The sequence below is a fragment of the Leucoraja erinacea genome, chromosome 29 (assembly GCF_028641065.1).
Source record: "Leucoraja erinacea ecotype New England chromosome 29, Leri_hhj_1, whole genome shotgun sequence".
NCBI classification, from domain to species: Eukaryota; Metazoa; Chordata; class Chondrichthyes; order Rajiformes; family Rajidae; genus Leucoraja; species Leucoraja erinaceus.
The window spans coordinates 20,751,145-20,765,121 of NC_073405.1; the positions used below are offsets into that span (position 1 = coordinate 20,751,145).

Below are 13,977 nucleotides of genomic sequence, written 5' to 3' on the forward strand. Positions count from 1 at the left end.
GTGAAGACGTTGAACATGCATGTGATCTTAGTCAGCATGACAATGGATGGTGCAGCTGGTAGTGCTGCTGCCCTGATAGCACCAGAGACCCATCTTGACCTTGGGTACTGTCTGGGAAAAACCTTAACTGATGAAAAATCCAACCAGTTATCATCTTCTTGGTATTTTTAATAAGTGATTTAGTCAACACATATAATTGTAATATTTAACCTTAAACTAATGAAGCTTCTGGCATGAAGGAAAATTACAAAAATGAACATAGAAAAGTTTGAACTGCATTACATTTGCCTATTCTTTCCCCATATTCTTTCTCAACTTTAACAACAGATCAGTCAAGTTGACTTCCGTTACTTTTATTACTTGATATTTGACGGTGTAACCTCTACAGGTGGTACTTCTCCTTTTTAAAAATTAACTTTGAATCCTTTGCTCACCTGAAAATCGGTGCTGATTATTACAAGAAAGCAGAAGGTGGCATCAGAAATCTAATCAAGATCGATCACATGAAACCGTTGTTTGCTAAAAGTTACATATTACATGTTCACCTATACGAAGGGTCCCAACCCGAAACGTCACCTATCCATGTTTTCCAGGGATGTTGCCTGATCCTCTGCAACGGCATACTAGTTTTAAATAAGGAGATTATTTCTCCTATCTGAGTTCTGCACAGTCCTTCCACAAACTAAGGTACATTGCCAATCCTCCAACCTACCTGATTGCGGACATTGGAATTTTTCTCTGGAATTGCAGAGAACTATATTCGGCACACTGTATCGCTCTCTTTATTCGACCTATGTACTTGAGTTTGGCTTGATTAGAATCTGATTTGATCGGATAGCATGTAAAACAAAACGTTTCCCTCCCGACTGTCTGAAAAAAGGTCTCGACCCGACCTCTCACCTATTCCTTTTCTCCAGAGATGCTGCCTGACCCGAAGAGTTACTCCAGCTTTTGTCCCTCTCTTTGGTGTAAACCACCATCTGTAGTTCCTTCTTACACAAAACCTTTCAGAGTACCTTGGGACAAGTGACAACAATAAACCTAATCCTAAAGCAGTTTGTGGAGTTTGAGGTTGAATCAGGACCTGCCTTCTGCAGTAGATGTTCATCCCATATTGATTTCTAGTCTGCTGATTAGCATGGTTTTGTGACTCTTTCCTATTGCCTTGACAGGAGCTGCCTCGTAAAGATGCTGTCGAGGTATCGGTCTCACAAGCCGGCTCTTTGTCTGAACTATCTGCTGGGAACACCTCCTTGACCAAGCTCAGTTCTAGTCCGAGTGGTGTCAACACTCTCAAGAGGCCCGCCACCCTGAGCAGACACTCCAGCGCTGCGGCTTTCACAATCGGCACCGCCAGGACGTGGGGAGGCAACAAAGGGTACAAGACCCATGGCGCTAGCAGTTCAGAGAGCAGCGAGGGCCTCGAGGTGGAGGAGATCACCCATCTACTGCGGGACGTGGCCAGGTTCGCAGAGACGGTGGAGAAACTGAAGGACATTGTCTTAGAAGGTGAGTGGACATCTCCGGAAATGGTGGCCTGACTTACCAGGTACCCTGCCTGTCAATGCTGAAGGTTTCATCATTTTGCTTGATTACATTTTATTTGCTGTAAGTGCCCGGCTTCTTGCAGTCAGGTCTCAGACGTTGTTTCCTGCATGCATTTTCCATTTGCATCCTGTGATGAAATTCTCTCACTCTGTGTATGGTTCTGAGGGGGGAGAGAGTGTGTAGTATATCCACACATCGACAACCTGCTCTATTTAACAATCTCAAGTGGTTTAAGCAAACACTGTGTTTAATTCATCATTTATTTGCCTGGTCTAGGTCCATAGAATGATGGTGTCATGTACGTTGCTTTACAATAGTATTGTTAGCTCCTCCAGTGAAACAGGTGGTTACATTTTCTATCAAATGTGGTCACAAGGCATAGAAATGAGAAATTCTTGGGCTTGATTCTCTCACTGTGTTCTAGTAGAGGCGGGGCATTGGAGGGGGGTGATGGGTGTGGAAGACTGCAATGTATGGCTTAGATATGATTAGCCTCAACATGCCTGACTCAGGGTGGGCAGCTTGGACCAGGAGAAGGCCTTCGACAGGATATCGCACACGTATATGAGGGACGTGCTCTCCAAAATGGGCTTTGGAGAGTGAATCAGCAATTGGATCCAACTGCTCTACACTGATATCTGTAGTGCAGTCCAAATCAATGGGTGGGAATCAGATAGCAGGTGGGGGGTAAAATTGTGTAATTTTGTATACAGTATTGAATGTATGTATAGCCTCTAAGAATATTGGATGGAGTTTTGTAAGGATCATGTATTGTATTCATTTATTTCTCGAATAAAGTCTATTTTGAAATTAAATTAAATCAAATAAAATAAATAAATAAATAAATAAATAGATAGATAAAAGGGGGGGGGGGGGGGGGGGGGGGGGGGGGGGGGGGGGGGGGAAAAAGATGGCCAGAAAAACAAACAGATCAATAAATAGGTGAATAAATAAATACAATTTTAAAAAAGAATGAAAAAAAAAAGAAAAAAGAAAAAAAAAGGAAGAGAAGAAAAAGAAAAAAAAGAAAAGGAAAAAAAAGAGAAGACAGCACCCAAGGTCAGGTTTGAACCCTGGTCTCTGGTGCTGTGAGGCACCAATTCTCCCAGCTGCACCAATGTGTTGCCAATATAACCTAAAATACCTGGTTCCAGTGGAATCAGAGACCTGTTGAATTGTGCAACAGCAACAAAACTGGATAACATGGTCCTGTTTACTTATTTGGCTGTTTTCTAATAACTCTCTCTTGAAAACATCCAGTGAATTGGCCTCCACTGCCTTCTGCGGCAGAGAATTCCACAGATTCACAATTCTGGGTGAAAAAGTGTTTCCTCACCTCAGTCCTAAATGGGTTGCCCCTTATTCTTAAACTGGGACCCCTGGTTCTGGACTCCCCCAACGTTGGGAACATTTTTCCTGCATCTACCCTGTTTTTCCTGCATCGATCCTGTCGTGTCTTTGTACCTTGTACCTGTCATGTCCTGCACTAACCCATCTGCCGATCCTGGCCATATTATTTCCTGCTCAATATTTCGCAATAAATCACGATTTCTATAAATGGGGTGAAAAACAAAACGTAAACACTTTATCTCTTAAATTGTTTTACAAACTATAAACATTACTGAGCACAGGAAGCAACAATAGATAACATAAATACTGACGTCCCTTCATGTGGTGAAACAGCTAAACATGAAATATAAAGAACACTATGGGCGGCACAGTGGCGCAGCGGGTGGAGCTGCTGCCTCACAGCGCCAGAGACAAGGGTTTGATCTTGACTTCGGGTGCTGTCTATGTATTGAGTTTGGTAGCGTAGGTTTCTTCCGGCTGCTCCAGTTTCCTCCCACATCGCGTAGACATGCGGGTTGTAGATTAATTGGCCTCTGTAAAAATGAGTGGGTAAGAAAATGTGATAAGAAAGAACTAGAGTGAATGGTTGATTGAAAGTCGGCATGGACACAGTGGCCTGAAGGGCCTGTTTCTCTAAACTGATCTAAACATAACCACAGTATGGCTTTTATTGGACTACACTCTGAAGATGTCCACCCACCTTGAACAGCAGGCACTAGAAGTTTTAAGTCCATTGCTTTTCCTTCTACAAAGTCCAAACAATCCTTTATTTGGCCACTCACTGAGTTTCCAATCTCTGCAAGTCAGGTGTTTGATAAAACACTCCCATCTTGCTCTCATGAGTATAGCTCAAACAGCTTTCCAGAAACTCAACACCATTCAGGTAAGAGCTTGATCAACAACAACTCCAAATGTCTGAACATTCAGTAAAACCCCTTGCTGGGTTAATTCAGTGGATCATCTTCCATTCTAAAGAAGAGCCCTGTCCTGAATGTCACCTATGCATGGCCTCCCAAGATGCTGCCTGACCCAGTTTGTGTTTTACTCGACTGTGATCGAGTGAGCGGCCTCCAGATGCTCTGGTTTCCTGAAACATTTTCTGTTAGTCATTTTCTGTTTTAAAAATGACTCTTTAATGACTAAGTTTAGCTCAGATACACAACTTTGACCCATGGAGTTCACGCCAACCATCGATCACCACATCACACAAGTTGTGTATGTTGCAACAATGCAACAAGCACTAGTTGATTCAAACTTGAACATGTGGACAGTGAAAATCTCTCCTTGGGGGTGGAGTTGGAAGGTCAAAGGTTAAACTTTCACCACCTGGGCCATCTTTAAATGTAAAAATAAAGGCTAAAGTAAAGAAAGTGCCCATAGGACATCAGTTGTGATGGCTGTGAAGACCTTGACCATGCATGTGATCTTAGTCAGTGTGACTACGTATGGCACAGTGGTGCAGCTGGTGGACATGCTGCTGTCTCCGAGCAGCAGAGACCCATCTTGACCTCGGGCACCGTGTGGAAGAAATTTGCACGTTCCCCCTGTGCGGGCGGGTTTCCTCCAGCTACTCCCGTTTCCTTCCACATCCCGAAGATGAGTGGGTTTGCAGGTTGATGGGCCTCTGTAAAATTGCAGGGAGTGGATGAGGAAGTGGGATAACATAGAACTTGAGATTGATGTCCGCTGAGGACTCCATGGGCTGAAAGGCCTGTTTCCATGTTGTAGATCTGAACTAAACCCAGTCATTAAAGAGCAATTTTTAAAAACGGAAAATTACCAGCAGAAAATTGTGGGGTTACCGATGATGATTAAAGTGAGCGATACCTGTTAACAAAAATTCAGAAGTAAATTCTAACGCCTTTAAACAAAAGTCTCCTTTCTTCCTTCCCTTAAATGATGTTTTTCTACTTGTGACAGCACAAACTTGCACAATGCTGACCTTTAGTTTCCTCTCAGCAACGCTGTGGTCTGCCACAGTGAAACAGGAAATTCTCATTTATTCGCCCCTGTGAGTACAGTCTCTACAATAACCAGTTCCGAAGCAAATACTTTATCTAAAATGGTCTCTAACTCTGAACGGTATTTCACATCTCCACTCCTGGGCTGCAGCAGCCATTGTATTGCCATCAAAACATACGGTTAAGAAGGGTGGGGAGTGCGCCATGAAATAAAAAGAAAGAAACAGGGCAATAATTTTCTTGGAATTGTCTTTTTTGACGTAAGCTAATTGATTTATTTACTGGTTTTGCAGTTTGGATGTTGCAGCTGTTCAATCAAGGCATTCAAGAAGGCACCTCAACACTGCCATTTTGTTTCCATGTGGTATGACTCTTTGACTCTTGGTCTTTTGGACAAGTGGATGGATGGGAATTAATTAGAGGAATTTTGGGACAAACTGGGGCAAATGGGACTAGCTAAGATGGGGCATCTTGGCTAGCATGGACGCGTTGGGCAGAAGGGCCTGCTTCCATTCCTCATGACTCTATGGCACCTTCTCAAGAACAAATTCCATCAATCACTAATTAAATGTAATGGTGTGAGGTGGCTTTTGAAACAGTGGTGGCGTAAATACTCAGGGTGGGGTTACGTATAACATTCCAGACTTTTTAACCAGTGATGAGAAAGGACCTGCTGGTAGAGGTGGCTGATGGGCTGGTGCGTTGAATTGTGGCAGTGCATTTAGATGGAGTGGGTGCACACTATAGTCACGGTGCATAGTGGTAGATGGAGTGGATGTCTTGGGTCGGTTAGTGAACAGAGGCAGGCAAATGGGTTCCTCAGTGATAGCAAAGCGCATGTGTAGAGAGGAACTGCAGATGCTGGTTTATCCTGAAGATTGACACAAAATATTGGAGTAACTCAGCGGGTCAGGCAGTATCTCTGGAGAACAAGAATAGGTGACATATCAGGTCGAGACTGAAGAAGTGTTCTGATCCGAAACGTTTCCTATTCTTTTCCTCCAAGTTACCTATTTATTTTGTTGCCTGACCTGCTGAGTTATTAAATGGCCCTCCTTGTCTTAGATGGTGTTGAGGTTGTGTGTTGTTAGGTGTGTGCTCTTCCACACCAGTGAAGATATTGGATCATACTGCTGAGTTCTCCTTGTTCCTTCACTTTGGAGTGCCCCCATGCTGGATTAGTGAGGTTAAAAAAAAAATGATACAGCACGGAAACAGGTGCTTTAGCCCAACTTGCCCATGCCAACAACAATGTCCCATCAATGGTAATCCACCTGCCTGCATTTGGCCCATACCCCCCTAAACCCTTCCTATTGATTTACCAATCCAAATATCTTTTAAATGTTGTTATAGCACTTGTCGAAGGTCAACAGATCGTTAGCATGAGTTAAACCTATTCATAGCTGGTTGTTGTTGAGTTTGAATGGGCACTAAAGGCCATGTAGATGAGAGGGAGTTGAATATGAGAGGTGTGGAAAATGGATACATCAAGCAGGGAACTTTCCCGCGACATGGTCGGAGATAAACAGGAAGATTGCAGAATGTGCTTAATATAAACAAGTGGGAGGGCAGTGCATGAAGGCCAATGTGCTGAAAGCCTTCTTGACTACCCTTACCACCTGTGATGCCACTTTCAAGGTACCTTTACTCCTAGATCCGTCTGTTCTACAACACTCCCCAGAGTTGAAATCAAAACAGACAATGCTGGAAAGCTCTCAGGCATGAAACAGAGTTAACATTTCGGGTCAATGTTAGTTCACATTTCCAGCGGATTTTTAGATTTTTAATTGCATGGAAAATTATATTTGGTTTCCAAATGCAGAACTTCAGAGATAAACCTGAGAATCTGGGATTCATCTCAGCGGTTACAGGAGATCTGCAGGGGACATAGCTGTGGTGTGGGCATTCTGCGGTTCCGGGATTTGTAGCGACTTTATACTGGAAAACTGCAGCATCATAATGCAAGGTACACAAAATTGCTGGAGAAACTCAGCGGGTGCAGCAGCATCTATGGAGCGAAGGAAATAGGCGACGTTTCGGGCCGAAACCCTTCTTCAGTCTGATGGGGGGTGGGGGGGAGAAGGAAGGAAAAAGGGAGGAGGAGAAGCCCGAGGGCGGGGGGATGGGAGGAGACAGCTCGAGGGTTAAGGAAGGGGAGGAGACAGCAAGGGCTAGCAAAATTGGGAGAATTCAACGTTCATGCCATCAGGACGCAAGCTGCCCAGGCGGAATATGAGGTGCTGTTCCTCCAATTTCCGGTGTTGCTCACTCTGGATCATAATGGATATGGATCTCGGGTGTGGAGCAGTTAATTCATAGAACACTCAACATAGAACATCGAAAAGTACAACACAGCACAGGCCCTTTGGCTAGCAATGTCTGTGATGAACATAATGCTCATATAAACTAATCTCACCTGCCTGCTCATGATCCAAACCCCTCCACTCCTTGCATCACTCCTGTGATGTCCAATTCAGATGAGATTTAAAGAAAACATTACTGACTGGATACTGATCACTGGAACAGCTCAACTGCGATTTGTAGTGGCAAGCTGGTAACATTAATTTTAACTTGATGTGTTCACTCCCCATTCGTGCCAGCATAAAATGCCCTGCATTCTGTCTTGCCTAGGCTGCACCTAGATAGAGCAGATGTAGATAGAGTGGATGTGGAGAGGATGTTACCAATTGTGGGAGAGTCCAGCACCAGAGGACACAGCCTCAAAAAAAAAAGACCTACCTTTAGAATAGAGATGAGGAGGCATTTATTCAGCCAGAGGGGGGGTGAATCTGGAATTCACTGTCACAAGGTCTGTGGAGGCCAAGCCATTGGGTATTTTTAAAGCGGAGATTGATAGGTTCATGATTAGGTGGTGTGTCAAAGGTTGAGAGGCGAAAAAAACCAAGAGTGGGATTTGAGAGGGAAAAATAGATCAGCCATGATCGAATGGTATAGCAGACTTGATGGGCTGAATGGCCTAATTCTGTGCCTCTGCCGTGGTCTTATGGTCTCTGACAGCCCTTCCCAATCTGGCAGGGTAAGGGCAGCAAGAGCAAAAGAATATCCTCACATATCCTCCGAGCTCCCCATGGTCCCAATCTGGAAGTGTGTCGCTATTCCTTGGGGGGCGGTGGGGGGGGGGGGTGGCAATGGTGGCACTGAAGGGTGGCAATGGTGTTAGATAGCAGCTCACCATCATCATGGGACGGGCAGAAACTATTCTCCTTGTCAGTGATGTCTCCACTGATGAAGGGTAAGTTTATAAAAATCAGCTTTGATGTCTTCAAAACAATACAGGCAAGCACCGTGGCCAAGGTTGACTAAAACAGAGAGGAGGGCAGCACAGAGGTACAGCGCTAGAGTTGCTGCCTTACAGCGCCAGAGACCCGGGTTCGATCTTGACTACAGGTACTATCTGCATGGAGTTTGTACATTCTCCTGGTGATCGCGTAGGTTTTCTTCGGGCGCTCCAGTTTCCACCCATACACCAAAGGTGTACAGGTTTGTAGGCTAACTGGTAAAATTGTAAATTGTCCCGAGTGTGCGTAGGATGGTGTTAATGTGTAGGGATCGCTGTTCGGCACGGACTCGGTGGGCCGAAGGGCCTGTTTCTGTGCTGCATTTCTGAACTAAATTCTAAGCTAAACAATGTTTCAGTGGGCCTGCCTACTCATCTGAAGTTTGTCGCGGTGATAAACACGCACCATGCATGGTTTATTCAGCACTTTCCTTGTGTGGTAGTGAAATCAGAATCTGTTACAGACCAAATGAGCAGAGAATAATAGGATGTTAATGTGGACAGATAGTTTTGATATGAAGGCGTCTGTAGAATCTAGTGTTGAGATTATCTTTCTGGCTATCAGGGTGCAACCGTTGGCTTTTAACAAACCAATTTTTTAAGTATCCAAGGCAACAAATGATTTCCTTTCTGATATGTCACTGGATGCTTCCATGAGTCATCAATTCACTGGCAGTTTATCTGGTGTAGAGCAGCCAAGTGGGTTTTAACCATACACAATGTGTTTCTGGTTGTGCTACTGTTCACAGAGCGCAATTGAAGAGAGCAAAGACGTTTTAATGTTGGAATTGTTTAGGAAGGAACTGTGGATGCTGGTTTAAACCGAAGATAGACACAAAGCTGGAGTAACTCAGCGGGTCAGACAGCATCACTGGAGAAAAGGAATTGGTGAAGTTTCAGGTTGAGATCTTTCTTTATTTTTGTAATCCAGCATCTGCAGTTCCTTGCGTCTTTAGTGCTTCCCCGCATCTGATCACCTTGAGGTGTCCATTCACACGTTGGTGGAAAACCTTGCTGGAAAACTATTGTTTGATTCATTTTGTCCAAGTTTCTCTCCGTCGTCTTGTCACTGGAGGATAGTTGTCCGAAGTCACAACCCCAAATAGCAAGACGAAGAGGCGTTTTTCATGAATGAGCCTAAAAAAATGGCCATTGACTATCGATATCAAAGAGGCCAAATTGGAAAGAGGCCAAAGAGTCCAGGATTGGAAGCAATATTCCGCAGATGTTGGAAATCTGAAACGATCCCTGAAAATTCCACAAAGAGTCAGCAGGTCAGACAGTATCTGTGGAGAGAGAAACAAAATATATTTCAGGTCCATCCAACTCAAATCTCACTGTACCAGTTGGTGCATGTGACAATAAATGGAACTTGAACATGAACAATTTATAGTAAGGATGGACAACATTTCTTTGGCAATAGTTCATGAATTCACCTTCATCATTTTGCTTTATTCTTAAATATTTTTTAACCAAACTGCTCCCTTCTCAAGAGATCTAATGGTTACATACATACATACATACATACATACATACATACATACATACAAAATAGGTGCAGGAGTAGACCATTCGGCCCTTCGAGTCAGCACCACCATTCAATATGATCATGGCTGATCAACCAAATCAGTACCCCGTTCCTGCTTTCTTCCCATATCCCTTGATTCTGTTCGCCTTAAGAGCTATATCTAACGCTCTCTTGAAAACATCCAGTTAATTGGCCTCCGCTGCCTTCTGTGGCAGAGAGTTCCGCAGATTTACAACTCTCTGGATGAAAACTTGTTTCCTCATCTCAGTCCTAAATGGCCTACCCCTGATTCTTAAACTGTTGCCCCTGGTTCTGGACTGCCCCAATATCGGGAACATTTTTCTTGCATCTAGCCTGTCCAATCCCTTAAGAATTTTATGTGTTTCTTTAAGATCCCCTCTCATCGCTCCAAATTCCAGTGAATATATGGCCAGTCGATCCATTCTTTCATCACAAGACAGTACCGCCTTGCCGGAAATAGTCTGATGAACCCACACTGCACTACCTCAATAACAATATCCTTCCTCAAATTAGGAGACCAAAACTGCACACAATATGCCAGGTGCAGTCTCGCCATGGCCCTTGTACAACTGCAGTAGGAGCTCCTAGCTCCTATACTCAAATTTGCTCGCTATGAAGGCTAATTTGCTTTCTTCACTGCCTGCTGTACTTGCATGCTTACGTGGTTCATTGGTACTTTCTTATCACACGTACCGAGGCACAGCGAAATTCCTTTTCTGCATACGGTTCAGTAAAGAACGTACTACACAATGATGTAATTCTACCCTTAATTATTCTCATCAAAATTATTAATAAGACACAGAATAGATTTTCTTTTCAACTTTTGCTTAAAACCCTTTATATTAGTAACAAAACAAATTTGTTTTGTTTGTATTTTTATTTTTGAAAGGGAAAAGGACATCGCGAGTACTTGTAACTCTAAATGTCCAACATGGAAGAGTAGGTAGTAACCGGTTCCCCATAAATTTCTTTTTAAATGTTTATTTTACTGAAGGCTGGAAGAGTTTCAAGTGGTGCCTGACTCCCTGTTCAGGTATCTGGGTAATGTATTGAAGAAGCTGTACCTGCAGGCATTCTGGAATGATTCCATAATAAATAGTGAACGTCTGATCCATTTTTGTCCTGAAACTCCAAAGCCCCTTTGGCTATTTTTGAAGTTTTACTCCTCGTCCTATAGAATGCAAGTTGGAACAGGCAGTGAAGTAGCTGCCTCAAAGCGCCACTGACCGGGCTTCGATCTTAACCTCAGGTGCTGTCAGCGTGGAGTTTGCATGATCTTCCTTGGGCTTCCTCCAGCTACCTCCTACACTCCAAAAATGTATGGATTCCCTAATCGTAAGTGTGTAGATGAATGCTGGAATCTTTGGAGAGTTGGTGAAAACGTAGGGAGAAGGAAAATGTGCTAAATGTTGGCCTGCAGATTTGACTTTGCAGTTGGATTAGATGCACTAATGTTGACATGATGGGCCTAAATGGTCGTCTTCTATGTCAATGCTTGAACTCTCAAGAGATGCTGGACAGGCTGGGACTTTCTTCCTGCATTGTAGGAGACTGGGGGATGACATTACAGAGGTCTATAAAATCATGAAGGGCACTGACAAGGTGGATGATCACAGTCTTTCCCCCAGGGTAGAGGAGTCTAACGCTAGACCACATGGAGTAAACATGAGAGGGAAAAGATTTATAGGATCTGAGAGGCGACTTTTCACAGAGGGTGGTGGGTACATGGAATGAGCTGCCAGAGGAAACTGTCGAGGTGGGTATGATTACAATGTTTAAAAGATATTTGGACAGGTACCTGGATAGGAATGGTTTAGAAGGATATGGACTAAATGCGGGCGAATGGGATGTTTAGATGGTCGGCATGGATGAGATGGGCTGAGGGTCATCTCTATGACTCTTAACTCTGATTCTAAAATGTGAGGGCAAGGACCTTATCCTTGCTTGGCTGAGGATGGGAGAGAGTGCGTCTAATGATGTTCACTGATGTTGGCTAGAATACACCTTGGATGATGGTGAACTTATTTTTCCGTTTAAGCCGCAGAGTAGTGGAGCCTCTGGCCTTGTGGAGCACAGTGATGATTTGGGTGTCAGACAGTAAGTCATTCATCGCCAAAGATTCGCTCTCCGAACTGCTCTTGTAGTTACACATTTTCTCAAGGCCGATTTAGTTCCTCGCTGGTAGCACATTCTGGATATGATTGGCAGAAGAATTTTGAAGATCCAGAAGAGGTATTCGGACTTCCTGCATCTGGGCTTTGGAGATACAGCGCGGAAACTGGGCCACCAAGTCCGCGCCGACCTGCGACCTCCCCGTACCCAAACACTATCCTACACACTAGGGACAATTTACAATTTACAGATGCCAATTAACTTACAGACATGTATGGCTTTGGAGTTTGTGAGGAAACTGGAGCACCTGGAGAAAAGCCATGTGGTACCGACCATACAGGCAGCACCCGTAGTCAGGATCGAACCTGGGTCTCTGGCGCTGTAAGGCAGCAACAATACCGCTGCGTCTCTGTGCCGCCCAAAGCCATCAGTAGGCTTCTACATCTTGTGAATGTTACTTTTGACTTATCAGCTGAAGCCTGACTGAAGCCTACAATGCTCACTACAATGTGAGAGGTCAGAGTTGGAGAAGTCAGGTTAGGCTTACTTGCAGATACAGGCAGTTTCATTATCTGACGAGCTGTGAATGGGACTGAACATCGTAAGATCATAAGAACAGAAGTGATAGGAACAGAATTAGGCCATTCGGCCCATCTAGCCTACTACGCCATTCAATCATGGCTGATCTATTTCTCCTTCAAACCTCATTCTCCTGCCTTCTCCCATAACCCTCTGACACCCGTACTAATCAAAAACGTATCTATCTGCTCAAAAATATCCATGATGGCCATCCAAAAAATTCTAGTGGCAAAAAATCCACAGATTCATGAACCACTCTACTAAACATTCAACAGGCGTTCCGATCGGCAGCGGCACAACAGTGGCTCTGCTGCAGTGTGTCCAGGTTGGGGGTTTGTGCGCGATACTTGGCAGGGGGCAAAGTCCATTTAGTTTATAGCCTGTGGGAAGAAGCTGAGGAGCATCCTTAATTTTGAGGCTAATGTCCAAGCCTCTCTTTTATCATCATCAGTGAACATCATTATTCGTAACATTTTGAGTTGGAGGGCTCAAATCATTGACCTCGCAGCTGAAGACCCTTGAGTCTAAAACACTGTAGCCTGAGAAATTCCCAGAGTGATGCCTGGGTCTGAGGGGTCTCGACCTGAAACGTTACCGATCCATGTTCTCCAGAGATGCTGCCTGACTTGCTGAAATATTCCAGCACGTTGTGTCTACCTGGGGCTGAGATATTTAGTCTCCAACCATCAAACTTTTTTATTGTTAAGTATAACTCCAGTCCACTCAATGTTCTCCATTGACTCTCGTAGACTCGAATATCGTAGACTCCGTCATAATCTGCCTTTGTACAGAGGGTAAAAGACGCTGACCTCGTCTCTAGAATTAATCTTCTTTTTACAAAAGTGTTTGCACCAAAGTGATGTTGAGATCTGATTGTTGGTTGTGGGATCACTGCATTCTGATTATAGCTCACTGCTTCTACTGTTTAGTTGGGGTGCAGACTTTTTCCGATCTACTTCAGCTGGGCCACTCTCCTCATTGGCCCAAGGTGAGTTGCTTGGTGTGATTGTTGGTGGTATGGGGAGGGATAGAGAAAGCCAAGATATTGCAGATTGCAATGGTGACAAATTCCACTGTTTCAGGTGGTCCAAAGTCCTTCATGAATGATGAGCTTCCACTGGTCGGGTCTATTATTAATCTTTCCCACTTAGCAACATGATAGTGACACAGTATCATCACTATATACTCCTTTGATGATGGGTTGACGAGGGATAGAGAAAGCCCATTCAAGGACAACATGATAGTGATAATAATCTTATAATATAATCGTCCACAGTATCATCACTATATACTATTTGATGATGGGACGACGACGCCACAAGGACAACGTGTTGATCATCCCTGCCACCAGTACTATTGCAGTATATATTTGCCACAGGTGGATAGGATCCTCAGTACTCAGCAGCCAGGCTCCTTTTCCATAGTTATGCTAAATCTTATTGAATTATGGGCCATTACCTTCTGAATATTCTCCATCTAATATGATCCATCTTTGTTCTTGAAAGCTTAGCCCCTTTGCAGCTCCAGACATGAACAAGTCCACTGTCATGTTGAACTCTGGCTGTTAACTTCCACTGCTT

At 44.0% G+C, this 13,977-nt stretch overlaps 1 protein-coding gene across 1 annotated transcript in view; it reads left to right on the plus strand.

Moving 5' to 3' along the window:
• Positions 1-13,977, plus strand: part of LOC129711304 (rho GTPase-activating protein 45-like) — a 128,484-nt gene that overhangs the window by 5,926 nt on the left and 108,581 nt on the right. The window contains exon 2 of the mRNA XM_055658863.1: positions 1,173-1,509. Coding sequence (XP_055514838.1) covers positions 1,173-1,509 — 337 coding nt within the window. The remainder of the gene's footprint in view (positions 1-1,172; positions 1,510-13,977) is intronic.